At 40.4% G+C, this 20,963-nt stretch overlaps 1 protein-coding gene across 1 annotated transcript in view; it reads left to right on the top strand.

Moving 5' to 3' along the window:
- IARS1 (isoleucyl-tRNA synthetase 1) overlaps positions 1–20,963 on the top strand; it is a 115,485-nt gene that overhangs the window by 51,195 nt on the left and 43,327 nt on the right. Inside the window, exons 14-18 of the mRNA XM_048488688.1 lie at positions 7,637–7,763; positions 10,830–10,903; positions 11,976–12,170; positions 17,149–17,235; positions 18,568–18,651. Coding sequence (XP_048344645.1) covers positions 7,637–7,763; positions 10,830–10,903; positions 11,976–12,170; positions 17,149–17,235; positions 18,568–18,651 — 567 coding nt within the window. The remainder of the gene's footprint in view (positions 1–7,636; positions 7,764–10,829; positions 10,904–11,975; positions 12,171–17,148; positions 17,236–18,567; positions 18,652–20,963) is intronic.

Genomic DNA, 20,963 nt, shown 5'->3' with positions numbered 1-20,963 from the left:
AGGGACACAATGTGGGGTGCCAAATATCTTATATAGGAAGTTTGATTGGATACGCTCCAGGTTCTTGTGCCAAGCTTGGATCCAAACAGGGATACCATACAATAGGTACTGGACCACCTTGGCATTAAACACCTTCAGTGCTGCTGGAATAAACCTCCCACCATGGATGTTGAACTGTAGCAGACAGTTCCTTGCAACCTTTAATAGTGTTATCCCTATGAGTGGTCCAGCTTAACTTATGATGAAATGTTATCCCACGGTATTTGAACAATTTGACTTGCTCTATGTCAACCCCTTGGATGGACCATCTCATGGGTCTAAAGATGTTAGAAAAGACCACTATTTTAGATTTCACAGGGTTAATAACCAATCTATTGTTTCGACAATACTCTTCGCATTTGATCAGAGAGTTTTTGAGACCTAACCTTGTTCTTGATAGCAAGACTGCGTCATCGGCATAAAGGAGGATGGACAAAGGAACACCATTCAGATAAGGACAATGAGGGTTGGAGTTATTCAAAATGGGGGCAAGATAGTACAAAAAAGGTTAAATAATACAGGTGCCAACACACAACCCTGCTTTACCCCCTTTGAAACCAATATTTTGGGTGTCAGAACACCTGATGACGAACACCTTATCTGACAGGTGGGATTACTGTATAGAGACCTAATTAGGAAAAGAAGCCTGGGTTCTATAGCAAGCTTCTGTAATTTAAGCCATAGTAGTGATCTATCTACGGAGTCAAACGCCCCCTTTAGATCAATAAACGCTACATATAGGCTGGATTTTCCTTTGTGGAGGTATTTGGTTGCAAGAGCTTTCAGTGTCATGCAGTGGTCCAGGGTGGACTTTCCTTTTGTAAAACCAATCTGCTCTATTCCTATAGGTCTATTAATCGAGATCCAGTCCATAAGACGATTCAATAAGAATTTGGCGTACAATTTGCCTGAAACAGACAACAGGCTGATTAGCCTATAGTTGGAGGGAAGATTGTGGTCACCCTTTTTGAACAATGGTATGATGGTAGCATTAGTCCAGATTGCGGGCACTGAGCCAGAATCATTCACAATTGTGAATAATGAGGCTAATAGAGGGGACCACCAATCAGGAAATGATTTGTAAATCTCCGCCGGGATTCCATCAGGACCTGGGGCCTTGTTGGATTTAAGATTTGCAATTAGTGGTAAAATTTCCTCCTCTGTTACAGGGGGCCATCTGGGAATCACATTAGACAAGAGTGGCTCAGTCCTAGGGATGTCAAAATTCCCACCATTAAAGATATTACAAAAATAACTATACCAAATTGGAGGGTCAATGTTAGAGGAGATGTCAACAGCGGAGCACGTTCCCCTAGCAACAAGACGCCAAAAGTTTCTGGTGTCATTAGAAAGAGCTGCTTGAATAAGGTGCTTCCATTTCTCATTGGTTTGTTTATAGATGTTTTTGCGAAGTGCGTGCGAGAGATGCCTCTTCAACACAAAGTACTCAGCGGGTAATTTGTTTAGACCTTGGTGTTTGGTCCTAGAAAATATTGTCTGCATTTGTTGTTTTATAAGCTTACAGTCCTCAGAGAAATATGAGTCAATAGGTGTTCCTTGAAGATGGCCTGCTTTGGCTGGTACTGCTAAAGCGTCTACCAACTTTTCAGTGAGAGTTTCAAATTTACCAATACACTCAGCAGGTGAGGAGGGTGACAATAGAGCATGTCTAAGTGACAACATGGAGGGACTATGTAACAAAGAATCTGTTTTGAGTTCAGTTACCTTGTTCCAACTGATTTTGTATGGTAGAGAAATTGGATTATTGCCACAATTAATGTTCGATACACAAGTGGACAATTGCAATACAAGTGGCATGTGATTACTCCAAACTTGAGGGGAGACCACAGCCTTATCAATAACATTTAAACAGGATTGTGATACTAAAAAATAATGTATAATGCTATTATCACGGGGAGAGATATAAGTAAAATCAGCCATATATTTGAGCTGAACCAATCCATTTAAAATAATTAGGTCAAAATGAAGACAAAATTTGACCATATTTTCACCAGCATGGTTAAAGATGGCATCTGCTGAAAGTCTAGGGGCAGAGAAGTGCCATGGCAGGGACTCAGCTTCTGGGCCAGTCAAAGAGATAAGTTTAGACTCATCTTTACCAATTCTGGCATTGAAGTCTCCTTCCAGCAACAACCTGTCAGGCTTATAATTGTGAAGGATATCAGCAACATAATTGTGAAACCCGAACCATAGCTGATCATTCTCTAAAACCTCTGGGCAAGGAAGGAAGTATACATTTATAATTAATAGGGTAGAAAATTCCCCACATATCAGTAGCGACTGTGCCCACTGCTCAAAAGGAGGAAGGTCCTTGATAGTAAACATAAGATTTGTGGAAGTGGGTATAGCGAGGCCAGATTTAAAGCGGCCTTTAGAGTGACTCTTAAAGGCAGTAAGATGGAAAGTATTGAATCCTGGAAGATGTGGAGGAGCAAGTGACCAGGTTTTTTGGAGCATAATTATCTTAAACTTGGCTAAAAGATTGTAGAAATCAGCATCCTGGAACTTATTATACCAACCAGCAATGTTCCAAGACATAATGCTTAAACAACAATCAGATAGTCAATCAAGTTCAGTAACTTGATTTAAGGACTCATTGACGTCTTTGTAGATGCATCCATTAGACCCACTATTCAAAACTTGAAGATGTGGACCAGAGATGGAGGAAGTTGGAAATGGGTCCATGACTCTCATTGATTACTGTAGAGAGGTTGGTAGGATTGGAGTTATCTCCTGTAGCAATGGACAGAAGTTCCTGGGCCCATGAGGAACCTGTCGTCTGTATGGGGTTATATATGTCTCTGAAAGAACGAGGGTCAAGGTTGCATTCTACACCATTGTTCAGAGAATCAGTGTCCAACACTAAGCAGGGAGAAGTTGAATAGCAAGGGGCTATGCACTCCATAGCAGATACAGGAGAACAGGGTTCTAAGGTCGTAGCTTGCGGCACTGTGTCAGATAAACAGGGAACAGGAATGTCAACAGGCCTTGCAGTCTGATTATCTTCCACTTGTAAAAAGTCAGACAAACCATCCTCCAAAGTCTTTTGATTGCAGCCAGCTTGCATGTGGGCAAACATAGCAGTTGCATCATCAACAGTAGAACTTTGGGATCCATAGGGTACCAACTGGTTGGGCTTCAGACTCTCATCTGTATGCTGAGTGTTGGTAAATAGAGAGTTCTTGATAGCATCAGAAAATTGAAGAGAGGACTTCTGGCTACAGACTGGTACCTCAGATGAAGCAAGAGGAACAAGAGGGTGAATGAGAGTGTTATGGAACATTCTTTTAACTAACACTCCTTTCTGAGCAAGTTTCCTCTTTAAGAATTGTCCCAATAATAGCTTAGGAATTTGGTTAGTATTGAAAGTTACTATAAGTCTTTGGGGACAGGAGGCAGTAATAGAACCAAGAGAGTTCAGGCTCTTTACAGAGACTAAGTCGATATTCCTTCGTTGGATCTTCATAAGATTACTAAGATGGTTTACTGCCAGGCTGGTCGATCTCCAAACAGGGCGTGTATCCCAGTACTTGAACACATAAACACACACTTGCTTGGGCAAAAAAGTCAAAAGTTGTTTCGGATGTCTTTGAGAACTAGAAGGCATGCTAGTTGTGTTACAAAAGTAGTCTCTGGAATGGTAGGAAGAATCCGAATTCATTGAAAAAGCATTGATGATGTAGTCTTTAAAGATTGACTTTGGGCACCATCTGAAACTGCATTGACTATAAGTGGGCGTGACTGGGTAGATATATGGGGATAATTTTTTTAAAAAAGCAGTCACACCTTTCCCATGATAATATAATATTTGTATGCTGAATTTTTGACATAATATCAAGAAAGCACTCAACATTAACTAAAAGTTTATATAGCATTGTGACTGACCTGAAATCAAGGTTACAGGACATCTGAGCTGAGCAAATGTATAAGCAAGCCAATATCACTCAGCTTCAGTATTTTGCTGTGAGAGTGGTTTAGAGCATTAGATAGAATTCTAAAAGAGAAAGAGTTGTAAACAACTTCAGCCATTTTAAATACATCATAAATGTAAGAAATATTCATCCAGACTCCTGATGTCGGTTTATAGTGAGGGAGGGGGTCTCCCAAGACTAAACTGAGATTGAATCAAAAGGTTTCAAGTTAGTATCTTAAGTTCTTAACTACTGGAATAAGGTCTCTTCTTTTTCCCTTCAAAGGCACTGATATTCTTAAACCTTACAGACTGAAGAATTTTAGAGGCCAATTACTCACAAGGTGTTCGCTGCATGGTGGAGGGGAATGTCTGCTGCAGCAAGATTTCTCTAGCCCCACTTTCAGTTTCTGCTCTCTCTGCAGGAAGCAAATCCACTTATAGCATGGTTTTAATTTTGTTTTGCTGCCAGAGTGGGATAGATTTGCCAGTGGGCACAGGTTTGCCTCGGACCTCTTTCCTCCAGCCACCCTGCCTAGTCTTTCCCCCCACTCCCTCGCTCTGCTTTGCATGCTTCCCCCACATTCTCATCCCTGTAGCCGACTACTTTCCGTTTCTTGTCCTGCTGTATCATTTCTATAGCCCATGGCCTCCCTGTTCCTCCATATCTTTAGATTAATTTTTTAATAACCATATTGATAGATTGATAAATCAATACCAACACTAAAGAATATAACAGTGAAAAGACTAGGCCATTAGTCCCAATACCCAGTTTGCCCATGCATTTGATCTACAAACTGGAAAGTCTCTAGTCTTGTAGTTTTATGCACAAGCAATCAGTGATTCCAGACCACACCAGGAAAAGCCCATTGGTCTTCATGCTTGGGTTTACAGCACATTAGGAAACAGACAATTGAGAACCTGGGGAGCTTAGCAAACAGCAGTTTACATTGTCCTTTTGTGGTTTTGCAGTTTGCATGCCACCATTACTCCCCCCTCACTTCACACCATAAAAGACAATCAGTGTGTGGGCAAAGTGTACAGATGCTGTATTCAATACTTTTCTTTAATAGTTTGCCTTTTTATGTCAATATATGAATTGATATTTCAGTCTATTGATAAGATTAAAGATAAAAATTAAAGATTATATTAAAAATTAAAGGACGCCTGCATGATAGAGAACCCGCAAAACATTGCTTCCCCCCCCCCCCCCCGGATGCAAACTAAAAGCCAGCTGATGGGTAATTCCCGCCCTTTCTGCAAACACGGTGGTGGAAAATAATGTTGAACATGCCCTGAAACAAAGACTCCTCGACTAGTGACATAGATTTTTTTATGGAGTGGGTTTGGGGGCAGGGCCACGCCCCCACCTGCCCCTGGGGGTGTGGCCACAACTCCCCAAACATGCCCCTGGCCTCAGTGCTTATAAAAGCAGCTCTCCGAGGCCAGAGATGCAGACTCCCCTGCCCACCCTGCTCCCCCCCCCCACCGACTGGGCTCCCAGCCAGCAACCGGCAGTCCCTTCTGCCCTCCCCTCTGGGCAGAGGCGTAGCTAGGGCAAATGGAATCCAGTGCAAAATCTGAGTTTTGTGCCCCCCTCGGCGGCTGCTGTGATGGCTGGAATCCACCCCCAAACAGCATCACTTTCAATTGTGTTTAAACTAGGGAGGTCAGATCCTCCTTTTAAATTCACCTTAAAGGGAGAATCTGGGGTCCCCAGTTAAAACAACATTGAAAGTGATGCTGTTTTGGGATGGACTATCCCCCATCCTGAAACAGCATCACTTTCAATGTTTAAACTGCGGACCTCAGATTCTCCCTTTAAATCCATGCCGAAGGGGATGGATTTAAAAAGAGAATCTGGGGAAATTTGGGGGGTGCCTGCTGTCAGGGGTGCAATTGTTAAGCTAGCAGCACCAAACTTTCAGGGTATCTTTAGGAGACTCTCCTAATGATACCACCCAGGTTTGGTGAAGTTTGATTCAGGGGGTCCAAAGTTATGGACCCTCAAATGTGTAGTCCCATCTTCTATTCGCTCCCACTGGAAACAATGGGGGATGGGCACTCCCTTTGAGCGTCCATAACTTTGGACCCTGTGAACCAAACTTCACCAAACCTGGGTGGTATCATCAGGAGAGTCTCCCAGAAAATCCCTGAAATTTTGTTGCTGCTAGCCTAAAAGCTGCGCCTCCTACCGCCCAAAAACTTAAAAAAACTAAAAAAACTAAAAAAACTCCACCAACGGGGGGTGGGGGTGGAGCTTTGGACATGTAATAGGGGTTTTGAACCTGGGAACCCCCCCTTACCTAAGTCCTTGTCCCCAACTAATTCTGTTTGAAGTCATGGGAACCTCACTGTGTGAGATAGGCAAGAGTTCTGTGTTCTTTGTCTTTTGGTGATCTAGCTTTTCTGTAAACTGACAAATAGGCAAGCTATGAAACAGTGATGTAAAATATAGAAGCCTGTAATGTTAATCTTTTAATTGCGATATATTTCCCATGTTTAATACAATCCCGTGCATTCTAGATGCGCTAGGGGGGAGGTAGAAACTAAGAAAACTTTGCATGAAATGGGCCTTCAAATTTCGTGTTGCCTACAAGTATGTGATACTTGAATACATTTCTTAGCTGAGGGAAAAATTATTAACTGTGTATATCACAAGCTACTTACCTTGGGGGGGGGGGGGAAATCATTTTCTGGAGTTTTTGTCATAAATAGTTGAGGTGCTAAACAAGATTTCTCTTTCACAGAAATCTTCTATATAATTTATCATCCTTTACCCAGATATTCTTATAGCCCATTCCTGATTCTTTTTTAAAGTGTTTCAGCAATGTTGACAAGGAATGTGGGAGCTTAATCTGTGTTCATTACATTTTAGTGAATGACAAAGTATTGAAAATAATCCTCCAAAACCACTGCATCAGCATGAATTCTTGTTAATTCTGTAATTACTCTGAAAGTCGATAATGACATTTTACCTTTCTAAAATTGTAGTGCTTTGTGTGAGCCTTTCTGAATCTGTTGTGTGGCCATAGCTAAGGACATATGTTTTGCATGAAAGAGGTTCCATGTTCATGCTCTATCATTGCCAGTTAAAAATGATCTAATAGTAAGTGAAGGGAGAGACTACTGTCCCATCACAGTAGGCAATACTGACCATTATAGACCAAATCCCCACTAACATTAATGAGACCTCATTGTTTCAGACTGTGTTAGGACTGTTGGGTAGAATGTATTGTCGAAGGCTTTCACGGCCGGATTCAACTGGTTCTGGTGGGTTTTCCGGGCTGTGCGGCCGTGGTCTGGTGGATTTTGTTCCTAATGTTTCGCCTGCATCTGTGGCTGGCATCTTCAGAGGTGTATCACTCTCTGATATCTTCAGAGATACCTCTATTTCTTTTCTGTGTTTCTCTTCCGAAACATTAGGAACAAAATCTACCAGACCACAGCCACACAGCCTGGAAAACCCACCAGAACCTGTTGGGTAGAAGTTGCATGGGAATGAAGAAGGCAGGAAACATTATTGATATGATAATCATCCTGGTGGAATAAATTGAATAGATTCTGACAAAGCTGTCACATTCTGATGAAGAAAAGCTATGCATGCCTATCAATTACTATGAATTTTGTTCATCTTAATGAAAAGGACCTTTTAAACAAATTTAGGGTTCCTGAATTCGTGAGAGAAAAGCGATTTGGAAACTGGTTAAGAGATGCTCGGGACTGGGCTATTTCACGAAACAGATACTGGGGGACACCCATCCCATTGTGGGTCAGCAGTGATTTTGAAGAGGTGAGTAAGAACACTAATCAAGAAAGCATTGTTACCCTTAGTCCATTTTCTGTTTTCAGTGGGTGGGAATCTCCAGTAAACAGATTAAGAATACAGTTTAAATAACTTTTAGTAAGATGTAAGTTCCAGTGACCTAGTAAGACTAAATCTTAGGAATGTTTGCTTTGTAAGTACGGTAAGTCTTGTCTACCAATTATGTCTTCATTTCATTCAATTTCTAAGCAAAAACAGTAAAATCTGGCCCTTTCCGCACAGCGGTGGAGGGGGGGGGCGTGCGCACAGGAGCGTGCGAACAGCTCCGCAGAAGCCGGCGAAGAAGAGGTGGCTTCACACGGAGCTGCCTCTTCTGCGTCCCCCCCCCCCCACTCACCTCGTTCTCCAGCGTTGCTCTGGAGGCCGTCAGGGACCTGCCCACGCTGCCCTCCGACCCCTGGAGGTCGGAGGGCAGCATGGGCGGGTCCCTGACGGCCTGCAGAGCACGCTGGAGGACGAGGTGAGTGGAGGGGACAGGGAAAACGCCGTCTTCCGAGCAGTGCGGTTTGCACCGCGCCGATGGGAAGATGGCGTTTTAGAATAACCTCGTTCAACGAGCGAGGTTATTAGGAGCTGCCAGGACGCCACTCCCGAGTGGCCAGGACAGCACTGCTGCGATCCAGCAGCTCCTCCTGTGTGAACAGCTGCCCAGGGACGGCGTTTTTGCCGTCCCTGGGCCACTGTAAATGGCCCGTGTGGAAAGGGCCTCTGTTTGGAAATTTTGCAGGAAAAGAAGGGCTCTGATTTCTTGGTATTTCAACTCCCTTATATGGTGGTCTTACTCATGGGAAAATTCTACATTAGTGGGAGTACAGAATGGTGTAGGCAAGTTTAATATAGAAACTTGTGGATCCAGTTAAGGCAAGATAATTTCTTTCACCTATCCCCAAGTCATTGGGTTTGGCATGAGCCTCCAGGAAATTAGAACTTGCTAAACCTTTAGAGACTCATTACCTTTGCAAGACAGTTACTTCATTGGCACCATCTAAAATTCAAAGCAGTATAATTTCTTCTATTGAAATGAATGAAAATATACATTGTTCAGATTTTCAAATACACCAGAGCTCGTTGTTAAAAAATGGAAAGGGATTGTGTGTGTGAGAAAAAATATTCCTTTTTCAACTGTGGTGTTGCCTGATTAACTGATTTCCGTGGGCATGGAGTATGGTTAGCTGGCTCCCGATTGTGTCCCTAGCATGCTGGGCAGAAGAAACAAAAATGGAAGCTATTCTGTAGATAATCTAACAACTAATAGAATCCAATAAGCTGCTACTGCTTTAAGATAGAGATTTTCCTTGAGGAACTTGCTTAGGGGAGGTAAGAGCAAATCTGTGAGTCTCCTTTTTACTTTGTGTGGGTCTTTGAAAACTTACTGGGGACCTGTTCTGTCTGCAGTGTTCATGTTACTTGAGTACTAAGAAGAAGGGGGGTAGTATCGAACTTGCAGAGTTAAAGCATTTTAGAGAATTTAGTTCAAATAGCTGATTTGTTAGTAACTACAGAAAGTCAGGCAATTTATAAAAGGAAAGGAAGCCTAATTCTATTTATTCTGGCTGTGATTTGGTGTAATATTTGCTGAAATAGCAATAGAGTTTCAAAAAATAGGATGTAAATACATTTTACATTGTAATGTGCAGTAAATCAAAAGCTAGCATATGTATTTACATTTTAAGGTGCATTATGATGGGCAAAATTCCACTATGTCAGGGGTCAGCAACCTATACCACCCAAAGAGCCATTTGGACCTGTTTTCCACGGCCCTGAAGATCTACTGAGCCGGAGAGGCACTCAGCACAGAGCCGCCTCCTGTTCGGCCCCTCCACTCACCCTTCCTTCCAGTGCTTCTCTGGAGGGACACACCCACGCTACCCTCCGACCTCCAGGCCATGCGGAGCCACAGTATAAGGCTGAAAGAGCCGCACACGGCTCCGGAGCCACGGGTTGCAGACCCCTGCACTATGTCATTTCTGACCTTCTTCACTCCTGGAAAGCCTCTTTTTCAAAAGGATGTTTCTGGACACACATTGTTGCTACGGGAATGTTGGCCAATCATACCTGGGGGCTGTGATTTAGTTATCTTTGCCAGAGTTGGGTCCAGCTAACAGGGAAGTTATCTATTAATTATACAGTTGTAACAAATGGTCACACCGCCTTTCAATAAACACAGAATTATTATATCAAAATACTGATTAAACTGTAACAGACATTAAATCTCTGGAGCTGAAGATGTAAATGACAGAAAAAGCAGGTATTTTTTAAAAATAAAAAGCATTTGGAAGACTTTCCAGTGGAAAAGTTGGGACATTTTTGGGGAACACTTAAAAATAATTTTTTAAAATTTGAAATAGGTTAAATGTTTAAGGCAAGGTTTTACACACACAAAATATTTCACATGAATCCCTAAGAACTTCTTTCCCCCCCCCCCCCCCCCCCAAGGGAAATGTTGAGGAGTAATGCAAAAACAAATAACAAAACAAAAATGAAAGACTTCTTTGCTTTGGGAATGAAAATGATTTTTAATGCAAGGTCTTACTCAAAATAAACAGTGTTTAGTTTTTCAATTAGAAAAATTAGGAAATTTGGGGGAACACTGTCTTAATGGAGCATGCTAAGATAAGACAGAGTACAACAGTTTTCAATTCATTTGCTTTAGTATTGGATATAGTGGCAATTTTGCTTGTGGAAAATTATGCTATTTGTACTTTTGTATTCATTGGCATATTTTATTGCGAAGTTCTGAATAACAGTGTGTGTGCTTAGAATCAATCTATAAATGTGTTTAGTGCCAGGTGAAGATACTTTGGGTTTGTTAGCCTTTCAGGAAGATATTGTTTCGATTATCGGTTTATATAGTTTGAGTTATGAAAAGATTTTATCTTTATACTGAAAGTTAAAAATCTTTAAAATTTGCTATGTAAAAATTCAGCATCCATTGAGACTTTGCAATTACATGCATCATCTGAGAGTTGTGTGTAACATTGCAGTATTGGTTAATACTTGAAAAATATTTTTAATATTATCTTTTCAATACAGGTGGTCTGCATAGGATCTGTAGCAGAGCTGGAAGAGCTGTCAGGAGTAAAAGTAACGGATCTCCACAGGGAAAGGTTAGTGGTTATGACAAATGCAAGTCAGAGTTTGCTACAGTTTTATAATAGCTAGGACTTTTGTCAAATAATGTTAAATAATTTACTGGGAAGATAGCAATTTCTTGCTCTATTTATCCCTGCTGCTACCACCTACAGCTTTCTCTGTCAAGGTGCTGAGGATTGCTGGGTTGGCTAACAATTTGAGTTTGAGCAGAGAGCAACCTACATTAACTCAGTGTAAAGTACACACATGGCCTAGATATTTTGCCTTTTGGGTATACTTTTTAAAATTATCCCATATTTCAATAGCTTGAATTCAGTTATTTCATTGGAGGAATGGGAGTTGGGGTTGAGCTAAGTTTTTATGCTGAACGTTTGGAATGAGTAGAACCTTTCACTCATTTTAAATAAGAGTTCATAGGAGTTTTTTCCCCAATGCTGCCCAAAACGTCTCAATTTTTCTAATGGATAAAAGCAACACGCCCCCCCCCTCCCGTCTTTATGGATGTTTACCCCCTCCTCAATGTTTATATCTCTGGCTAGAACTTACAGAAAGTCTGTGTTAAGATAAATAGGGTGAAAGTTGAGAACCCATGTTTTATTTTTGTTGGACTCTAAGAAGTTTTCCTTTATGGGTTGACCTTAGGCTTCCAAAGTTGCCCATGCAGGAAAAAATTGGTGGTAGACTTCCACAGAACATTGTCATATTCAAGTTCTGGATGAAATTGGACTTTGATGTGATTTATTAGGGATCATGGGTTATTTTAAGTGTTATCAGGTAATCTGTTGACCATTATGCTGTGAAAAATAACTCAGACACGAGGGAATTTAGTGTACTGCTCAGTCTGCAAAAGAAGAATTACATTGTAAATATAGTACATATAGTTTTATGCTAAAGCAACAGAGTCCTTTAAATTATGAAATGAACGTCTGGAAAAATCAGTGAAAACTTATTGTAGAATATCTGATGTAAAACATTTAGAATAGTCAATGGTCTTTACAATAGGCTTGCATAATGCTAATTTCCTATTTGTGCAACTCGGATTCCTTGTCTATGCTATGCTGCTGGAATATTATTTTTTTCTTTCAGTGTTGATCAAATAACCATTCCTTCACGCTGTGGCAAAGGTGTGCTGCGCCGTGTTTCAGAAGTTTTTGACTGCTGGTTTGAGAGTGGAAGCATGCCTTATGCCCAGGTCCATTATCCATTTGAGAATAAGAGAGAATTTGAAGATGCTTTTCCTGCTGACTTCATTGCTGAAGGCATTGATCAAACTAGAGGATGGTAAGTTTTTTGTCATTAACTTATGCAGTGTTGAGCCTTGTAAAGGTTTCAGTGTGAATTAAAAGATACACAAGGCTGAACTCTCAAAATTCTTAGAGCTCTGTTTTACTTGTTTTATCTATGTCAGTTTGACTTATTTACATAATTTATTTGATTATGTTCCTCGACTCTGACAAAGGAGCACATAACATCCCTCTTAAACTTACACCCTTCTTCAGTTGATTTAAAGCACTATCAGGATTTATCTAGTAATCTTTGATTGTTTGGATTAATGCTCCTTTTCTATTCCCTAAAGTTCTATCTTTAATCTAAATCAAGAGTGGCTTCACAACCATGGTGTTCTTTCCCAGTGTTCTTTTAAAACTACTGCAGTCATCCTCCCCTTCTTCCCACTAAATTCCCAATGAAACCTCTCTCAGAAATACCCAAATTACTCAAGAGCAACAGTTATAAACCTTTATTAGCTGAGAGGCTGACTTCTAAAATCTCAAAAATCCCATTTATCGATTTAACAGAACTGTTAACACAGCAAGAAGGTACAGATCTTCTAAAGTTGCAGAGAGTGAGGGAAACTCAAAACTGTTTCCCAATATCTCAGAAGGAAAATGATCTGGTTATCATCAATGTAAGCTTTGTAAGCTCTTTTGAGGCCTTCCTTTTGGATGAACAAACAAACATCTTTATGAGATTTGAACAGTTACAAACCAACTTGACTAAAGTGAATCAAAAGTACATAATTAAAGCTGGCAACAATGATATAAACAGCAACAAAACCATAGAACCCATCACACAACAACCCCTTAAGAATTTTCATTCTAAAGTGACAAATAATCAACCCAAGAGGAAATCAGAGGAAAAGGAAAACCTCTTCCTTTACAAAGGCATGAGAGGGATTATTCCTTTCCTCATCAAGAAACCCCTACACAATTCTTCACCATCTGATTCTCCAGTTCCAATTCCTCTTGAACCCAAAATTCAGATACCCTCTGTAAATCTCAATATAGTCCTTTCAGCTGGCCCAATTGAATCTGCTACATCTGATTGTCAATGACCATACTGTTACAGCACTATGAAAATAGTAAGTTAAATATGGTTGGCTGAAGACCAAATGCCTGCTCCAGAAGTCAGTACTTTGTTACCCACTTTTGACATTATCTTACTACAAGAAACCTGATTAAGTAACACTAACCTTTTCAGGCTATATCAGCTTTTCTAGGGAGGCTCAAGATGGGGAGAAAGGGGGAAGACCAAGAGGAGGGTTAGCCTGCTTTATGTCATCTGCCCTCAATATCTCCAAGTTGGAAGTAGTAGCTTTATCTGAACTAATATTTCATATTTTGATACAACTGGTTGATTTTGCTCTCATAGTAAGATCACTTTGGTTTTTCCTTTGGAAAACCTATGATCATTTTACTCACCAATTTCATAACTTTCCATCTTATTAAGGGTGATATCAATGTCAGAACTGGCCAAGATGATGAGCATTTGATCAAAAAGTGGTTAGATGGTGAACCAGAAGAAACTGTATCCATCTACTTGTATAACAAGAATTAAAAAAAATAGTTAATGGTGCAGGCTTCAAATTGTTTGACGTCTCTATGCAAAGAGGGCTGATAACTATGATTGGATAAAAGGAATAGATGGAAATGGTGGTTTTCCTTTTTTTTGGGTACAAGGGGGCTACTCTGATCAATTACTTTATCATAGCAGCAGATCATTTTAATTTAATGAAGAAAGTCAAGGTAGAATAATATATAGGAGATCACCTCCCAGTCTCCCTCAGTCTCCATACATCCACAAATAGTCACCTGCTCCACAAGCATATGGTTCCATTGCCCTATAATCAGATAGCTACATGCCATATCTGGTGGTCTCCAGCTATTGAGGAGTCAGTAAGCAAATTGTTCAGCTCTCAAAAGTTTCAGGAAAGAGAAGAACAACTCCACCTGTGTAATTTAAAGAATGACCCTATCACTCTTTTATATTCTTTGTTTAATATTTTGAACCACTGTACATTAAGCCATTCAAGGTTTTAAAAAAATTAATAGACATAATAGTTGGTTTGGTGGCCAGTGTAAATCCCTAATGAAAGTGTCTTTGGTTAGTCTGAATGGGGTAGTGCCTGTCTGTATTACCTCCAAGCTCCAACAGAATTTCCCTCCATTTTTAAAGAGGCTCTGTTGTTTACTCCTTAAGTGGCTGAGAGTGGGTAGGGTGTTGGGGAGAAGTGACCGTTACGTTATATTTGATGGCAGCGTTTCGTTATATAGAGCATTTATGCTTGCATGTTTGAACACTGCACCTTTGGACGTCTTATATGGAAAGTATCATAGTCTACCCTATTCAGATAGGCTCTGACAATGCAATTTGAAGAAGTTTGATTATCTGTCCCACATGATTTTGGAATGCCTTCATTATAATTCTTATCATGATTTATGGATTTCCCCTATTTTAACTAAGCTTTCTTCTGTTATAATAAAAGATAATATAGTCCCCTTTTTGTTGGTGGATAAAGATCCAAGAATCGCTCTGGCCGTGGCTATCTCTCAGCCATATTTTTCTTAAAGAAATAAAAACTCCCTGTTTACTGCTCAAGATCTTTAGATCAAAGGAGCTTGGAAGAAGGAAAGGAAAGAAAAGTTCAGAGCCTTTATCAGTCCAAATGATCTTCATTTAGCCAAACAGTATTTGTCCACCATGTTATCTTTAATTTATAAATCAGCTCTCAGCTAATGAAATTTTCACAGATAAAATTTGTATGAAAAGCTTCAAAGTATCAATGCTGTTGTTAGAACCACAATGTGCTGTACAAAATGCCGATGTGCAATTGTAATTCTTCTGCTTATACTAAGAAAGATGCGTAGTATAGAAAGAAGCCAGGGATTGAGGATAGTTAGGATGGCGGAGAGGAAGAGGGATGGAACAGGAAGTACAGTGCAGTGAAGCTATGTCCACTTGCTGAATTCAAGAATTCTTGCCCATGCTCCCATTGGAAACAATGGGGGCACCCCTTTGGGAGTCCATAACTTTGGGCTCCCTGAACCAAACCTCACCAAACTTGGGAGGTAGCATAAGGACAGTCTCCTGATGATACACTGAAATTTTGGTGCCACTAGCCTAAAAACTGCGCCCCCTGCAGGCCAAAAATGGAAAACCACTAAAAATACCCCAAAACAAACCCTGCATGTTGATGCCCCCCACAAGGTGGTGCCCTGGGCAGCTGCCCACCTTGCCCAATGGGCATTACCCCCCTGTTTGGATCACAGTTTCGTGCATATCTGAAGGACCATGATCTCTCATGTGGTTTCATCTGCCAGTTGTGGTCTCCAGGATGCCACCACTTAGGGTGGCTAGCCTGGCATTAACTAAAGCTCAAGTATTTTCCATTGTGGCCCCTATTTTGTGGCACCTTCTCCTGTAAATGTGAGGGGAACTCCCTTGCTGTAGACCTTCAGAAGGCGCTGCAAGGCTTGGTGGTTTGCCAGAATGTTGATGAATTAAGAACAGCAGAAGTCTTTTGGGAGGGGAAATATTTAGGGGTTATATTTTGTTTGGATTTGATTTGTAATGTATTAATTATTACTTGTAGTTTTCCTTGACCTTAGAGGAAAAGTGGGATATAAATATTTTAATGAATAAATGTCTGCTTGGCTGAACAAGTGTATTCTTAAGAGCTGTTTTGCAGCTTATGTGTGATTCTCAGGAAGTTTCTGACTTTTTCAGAGCCCAGGTTTCTTAGTTTCAGCAGATAACCTGTGTTGAATACTTTCCTTTATTCATTTTACCAGGTGAAAAACAACAAATGCTGAATTCTTTTGCTGACATATTGCATCTTACTGATGCTTCTCTCTTTTCCCCTTCTCCTCACTTTTTAACACCCTGCACCTATGAGTTCTGAGCATGCAGTGCTCTTAGAAAATGGATAGAATTTGTGAATCAGTTAAAGGGTGTGTGTGGAGCAGGGAATAGCAAGCTTGGGAATTTTGGCCTGATTTAGTCTGTAACCATCCCTAGTCTGCTACAGGAGGAGATCAGAACTGGTAGAACAAAAGATTTCCAAGCATTTATCTCTTCTGCCCCTGTAGTCTTCTAATACAATCTACTCATAGCTGTAATTCCCATAACTTATATAAGGTAAAAGTGTTATCTATAATAATTGATTTCTACAGTTTTATATTTAAAAAAAAGAATTGGGGAGGACATAAATACAAATAATTAGTATTGCTGCTCATTACATTTAACTGAGTATACACATACAGGATATACCCTGTTTCCCCAAATATAAGACATCCCCTGAAAATAAGACGTAGTAGAGGTTTTGCTGAAGTGCGAAATATAAGGCATCCCCCGAAAGTAAGACATAGCAAAGTTTTTGTTTGGAAGTATGCCCAACGAACAGAACACAGAAAAAATAAGACATCCCCTGAAAATAAGACATAGTGCAACTTTGGGAGCAAAAATTAATATAAGACACTGTCTTATTTTCGGGGAAACACGGTAACAAGGGGAGTGGCTTGCTATTTAGTTAACTAGGAACTAGAGATGTTTCTGCTGGTGTGCATAAGCTCTCATGGTACGCACCTTTGTCTTTAAGAGGATCTGGTAACATTTTTATTCAAAGTTTACAGATGTTATGTAAGCAGTGGTATAGATACACGTTATAAAACATAGAAACACTGCATTATTTATGTTGTTTTGTTTTGATTGGCACAGTTAGGAGTTCTGAAATAAGTACTGTTGCATAATAATATAGTTTGTTATAAGAAACTGGTAATTGGGGAAATAATACAAGAACAGAATTTTGGACAATGCACTCCCTGGGTTTCTTTCCCTTTTGGGTGTTCCCTGGGTGCTAGAAAGACCCAGTTTTGTTTAATTGAAATGTGAAGGTATGCAAGAGCTGAAAGCCTGCTGCTTTAGCATCAGGTAGTCAAGAATGTGACCTGAGCTAGCTTCTAATTACTGCTTTGTTTTCCAGGTTTTACACTTTACTAGTGTTATCTACAGCTCTTTTTGGGAAGCCTCCTTTCAAGAATGTCATTGTAAATGGCCTAGTTCTTGCCAGGCAAGTATAATACTTAGCTGTTCCCCAAATGTCTGCTCCAGGTGAAACTGTGTGCTGCAAATGTTTAGTTTTGTAAGCATAGTTCATGCTTTTAGGTTACCATTTAAGTCATGGAAGGGTTGCGAAGTTGGCAGAGGTTGGCCCTTGTACCAGTAAAACATTTTGAACTGTAGATGAACTTCAGCTATTCTACTGTAAAGGGCCCAACCCTTCAGAAAAGAGCTATGTTTAAGTCTCCAGAATGAAGCAAAAAAGGGAATAATACAGTAAATAGTTCATCCAAGTAAAGCTTGGGATCACTTTGAAATGTTCAATATGGGAAGGAGATCTATTCTTTCTCTGAATCTGCCACTGATCTTGATATAGCCATTGTTTAATTGTCAAAGGCCCACTGCTTCAGTCATAAAAACTGCAACCCTTGAATTACCTGGGGGGAGACCAGACCAGCAAGTTTCATTCCCTTGTGGCATTCTGCATAAAGGCAGCTGTTGACTATCTGGGAGAGCCTGGCAGCATTTGGCAGGCTGTGTCATTGGACTGTGTCATTGGACTATGGGGACATTTTGAGGGTAGGACTTGTCTTGGAGGCCTTCCTCCAGGTCCACTCCTCCCCCTTTTATGGCTGCATGGTTGCCCAGCTTCTTCCAGTTCAGCTTTGGCCATCCCTGCCTCCCTCAGTTCTTTGGTTTTGAGCACATTTGTAATTCTTGTTATTTCTTACTTGCTACAGCGTTGGGTGGTTTTAGGCATTGAGCCATATCCATTTGTGGGGGAGGCTGTGCCTGCATGCTTACCTCCTGTATGTGGGAACTCTCTTAAGGGATTTTGGGGATGGAGCCAGGTAGTGTCGTGCCCAGTTTAGGGGTTGCCACTTGGCGCCACTCAAATCTGGTGAACTGGGTTTGTTTCCCTATTCCTCCACATGAAGTCTGCTGGATGACCTTAGGCTAGTTACAGTTCTCTCAGTACTCTCTCAGCCCCACCTATCTCACAAGGTGTCTGTGGTGGGGAGGGTAAGGTAGGTGATTATGAGCCAATTTGAGATGCCTTAAAGTTTCAGAAAAGTGGGGTGAAAATCCATGTTTTTCTTCTCCTCCTCCTTCTCTTCCTTCCTCCTCCAATGGCTGTAAACAATAAAGCTGTGGCCTGTTTGTCCCAAACTTGGTTGCTGCATGCATGTGTCTTCCACCCTGCCTCCTCCCCCACCCCTCACCTGCCCTTAGGACCACAAATGGTAGACTTATTTCTCAAGAGTAGCTTGATTAATTGTGAGAACCTTGTTAGTGTTACATGTATATATTGACATAATATCCATATTTTATCTCCTCTTAGCGATGGGCAAAAGATGAGCAAGCGAAAGAAGAATTACCCTGATCCAGTAACCATTGTAAACTCATATGGGGCTGATGCACTAAGGTCAGAATCTAGTTTTTTCTACCTTTAAAAAATTTAATGTTCAGAATGCTGCTTTTTGCAACCTGTTTTGGTTTGTTCAGGTGCTACTTCTCCCTCCATCCCTTAGTGTTTGCTTCCCCCATCCCTTGGTGGAGGGAGTCACGTGTCCTACTCCTTAGCAATGACGTATATGTTGAGAGTGTTGAGAAATATCTAGTTTGCACAAATGAGAGCCTTTAAGGGAAGGTTTGCATGCTTTCATGTGAAAATACTTGTAAGTGCTTCGGGGGACAGGTTGTATGATGAAGCCCAGCCTGCGCAAGCTGTTCACAACATTTTCAGCTTCAAATCACATAAACATCAGTTTGTTTGACCATACCATTAAAACTTACTGTGCATTTGTATGCCACAAAGTCCACTGATGGCTGTATATATCGAATGCTAGAAAGGGTATTGTTCAGAGGAGTGATGTTCAGTGATGCTTAGTAAACCAAAAGTGAGTCTGTGCGGTTTTAAGAGGCTGGAATGTTCTTTTAAAATCAGGTGAAAAATTGTTTTCATTTTGCCCCTTCCTCCAAAGAATTCAAGTTTTGTTCTGCCCTCCCCATTCAGTCCTCACAAGACTCATGTGAGGTAAGTTAGGATGAGAGATGGTAATTGGCTGAAGGCCACTGTGAATATATGCTTTTTAAAAGATTACTGCCTTAAGGAATTTGAAAACTTTCTGGTATGAATACCTTGAAATGTTAGCTGCAGTCCCAGCCTCCACCCCTTGAATAAAGTTCCTTTCCAATGTTTTTCTCTCAAGATAAAATACAGCAGTCTTGAGTATATATATTTTCTTCTTTACTTAGATAAAAATTCCAAACTCTCAAGAGAGTTCATTATTGTGCCCGTTTTTAAAAAAAGGTTGAATCTGTTTGTGCCTGTTGCCTATCTGATATGAGTACACTAATGTCTTATTTATACATACTCCCACACAGAAAGGATTCTGGGTTCATTTAAGGAGAGAGTGTTCCAGTTCAGTTGTCTGAACTTATTTGAAGTGCTTGATGTCAGGCACTTGATGTGTTCCATTTATAGACTAAGCTACTTCTGACTTTCTTGTGGGTTTTTCTTTTGTCTGTACTAAGCTAATTTGGCTTCTATGGAAAGGTTTTTTTCCTCCTCTTATGCAAATTTTGATTAAGTGCTACATAAAAATACCCTTCTCAGTGTACTGCTAAATGCCCTGCTTTTGAGCAGTTGTGCATTTAAGATGCTTAAGGAAAATGGAGAGTTCCAGGTGGAAGTAGGGGCAACTATTGTAGTGTTTGGTTGCTTTGTGCTCTTTGGAATCATAGTATATTTGAGGTAACTTGGATCACTGGCTAAAACACTGTCTACATGCCATTTTTGCACTTCTGTTTTGCATACAGTAGCTAGTCATATAATTACCCTCTTCTACCATTACTGTATCTAAGTTGTGTTGTACGTAATTATGACATCAACTACTTTAGGCCTTTATAAGCCCTTCGGGGGAGGCGGTCTATAAACCCAATAAATAATAATAAATAATAATAATAGTATCAAATGATGTTCAGGGCATTTTCAGTAATGTAGGATGAAAAGAAATGACCTTGGATTAAGGAACAGTGAGTTGAAGAAAGGATTAACTTGTCACTGTTACTATAAAACTGTTTTCATTAAACCTTTAAGGTTCTTGCATACAACAGGAGTAGTTGCATCTGCCATTCCCTTTTCCTATACCATGAAAAACTTGGATATTTTTTTAAAAAATTCATCTGCAATGGGGAAATTCTTTTCTTTCTGTTTTGCTATATTGCTATATTGATGGAACACAGAGTGGTTGCAATTGGTATATGGAGATGAACTGATAGATTGGATCCAATGGAGTATGAGGTCTCCTCTCCCAAAGTATGTCCTCCTCTCCCCAAGCTATTTTTGGGAGTCTTCTGTCCTCAAGGAGCAACATTTGGGGAGCATGCTTGAGCTGCATCAGAAATGGGCAGGGAGGTTTCACTCCAGTGATGGAAATTCCTTCCATCATTGAAAGTTTCTAGTGTTCCTAAGCCTGGGATTTCTGCAACATGCAGAGTAGATGCTGCAGCATACATTTGACAGCTATATTTTCAAGATTGTAGATTCTGTGACTGATGGTTGATTCTGTGACAATTCCCAGTGCTTTCCCTTCATCTCCATTGATGTAATCTGTATCTATATTTTTATATCATATTTTGTTTTACTTCTTGATGATTGGCATCTTGTTCCTGAAAGCTGGTATCCAGTGCATTGATTTTTGCACTTTTTTCTATTCTATGTCATCAACAAAT

This window comes from Sphaerodactylus townsendi, linkage group LG03 (genome assembly GCF_021028975.2).
Source record: "Sphaerodactylus townsendi isolate TG3544 linkage group LG03, MPM_Stown_v2.3, whole genome shotgun sequence".
Classification (NCBI taxonomy): Eukaryota; Metazoa; Chordata; class Lepidosauria; order Squamata; family Sphaerodactylidae; genus Sphaerodactylus; species Sphaerodactylus townsendi.
The sequence above is the reverse complement of the archived record's forward strand: the minus strand, read 5'-3'. Positions and strand labels throughout refer to the sequence as shown.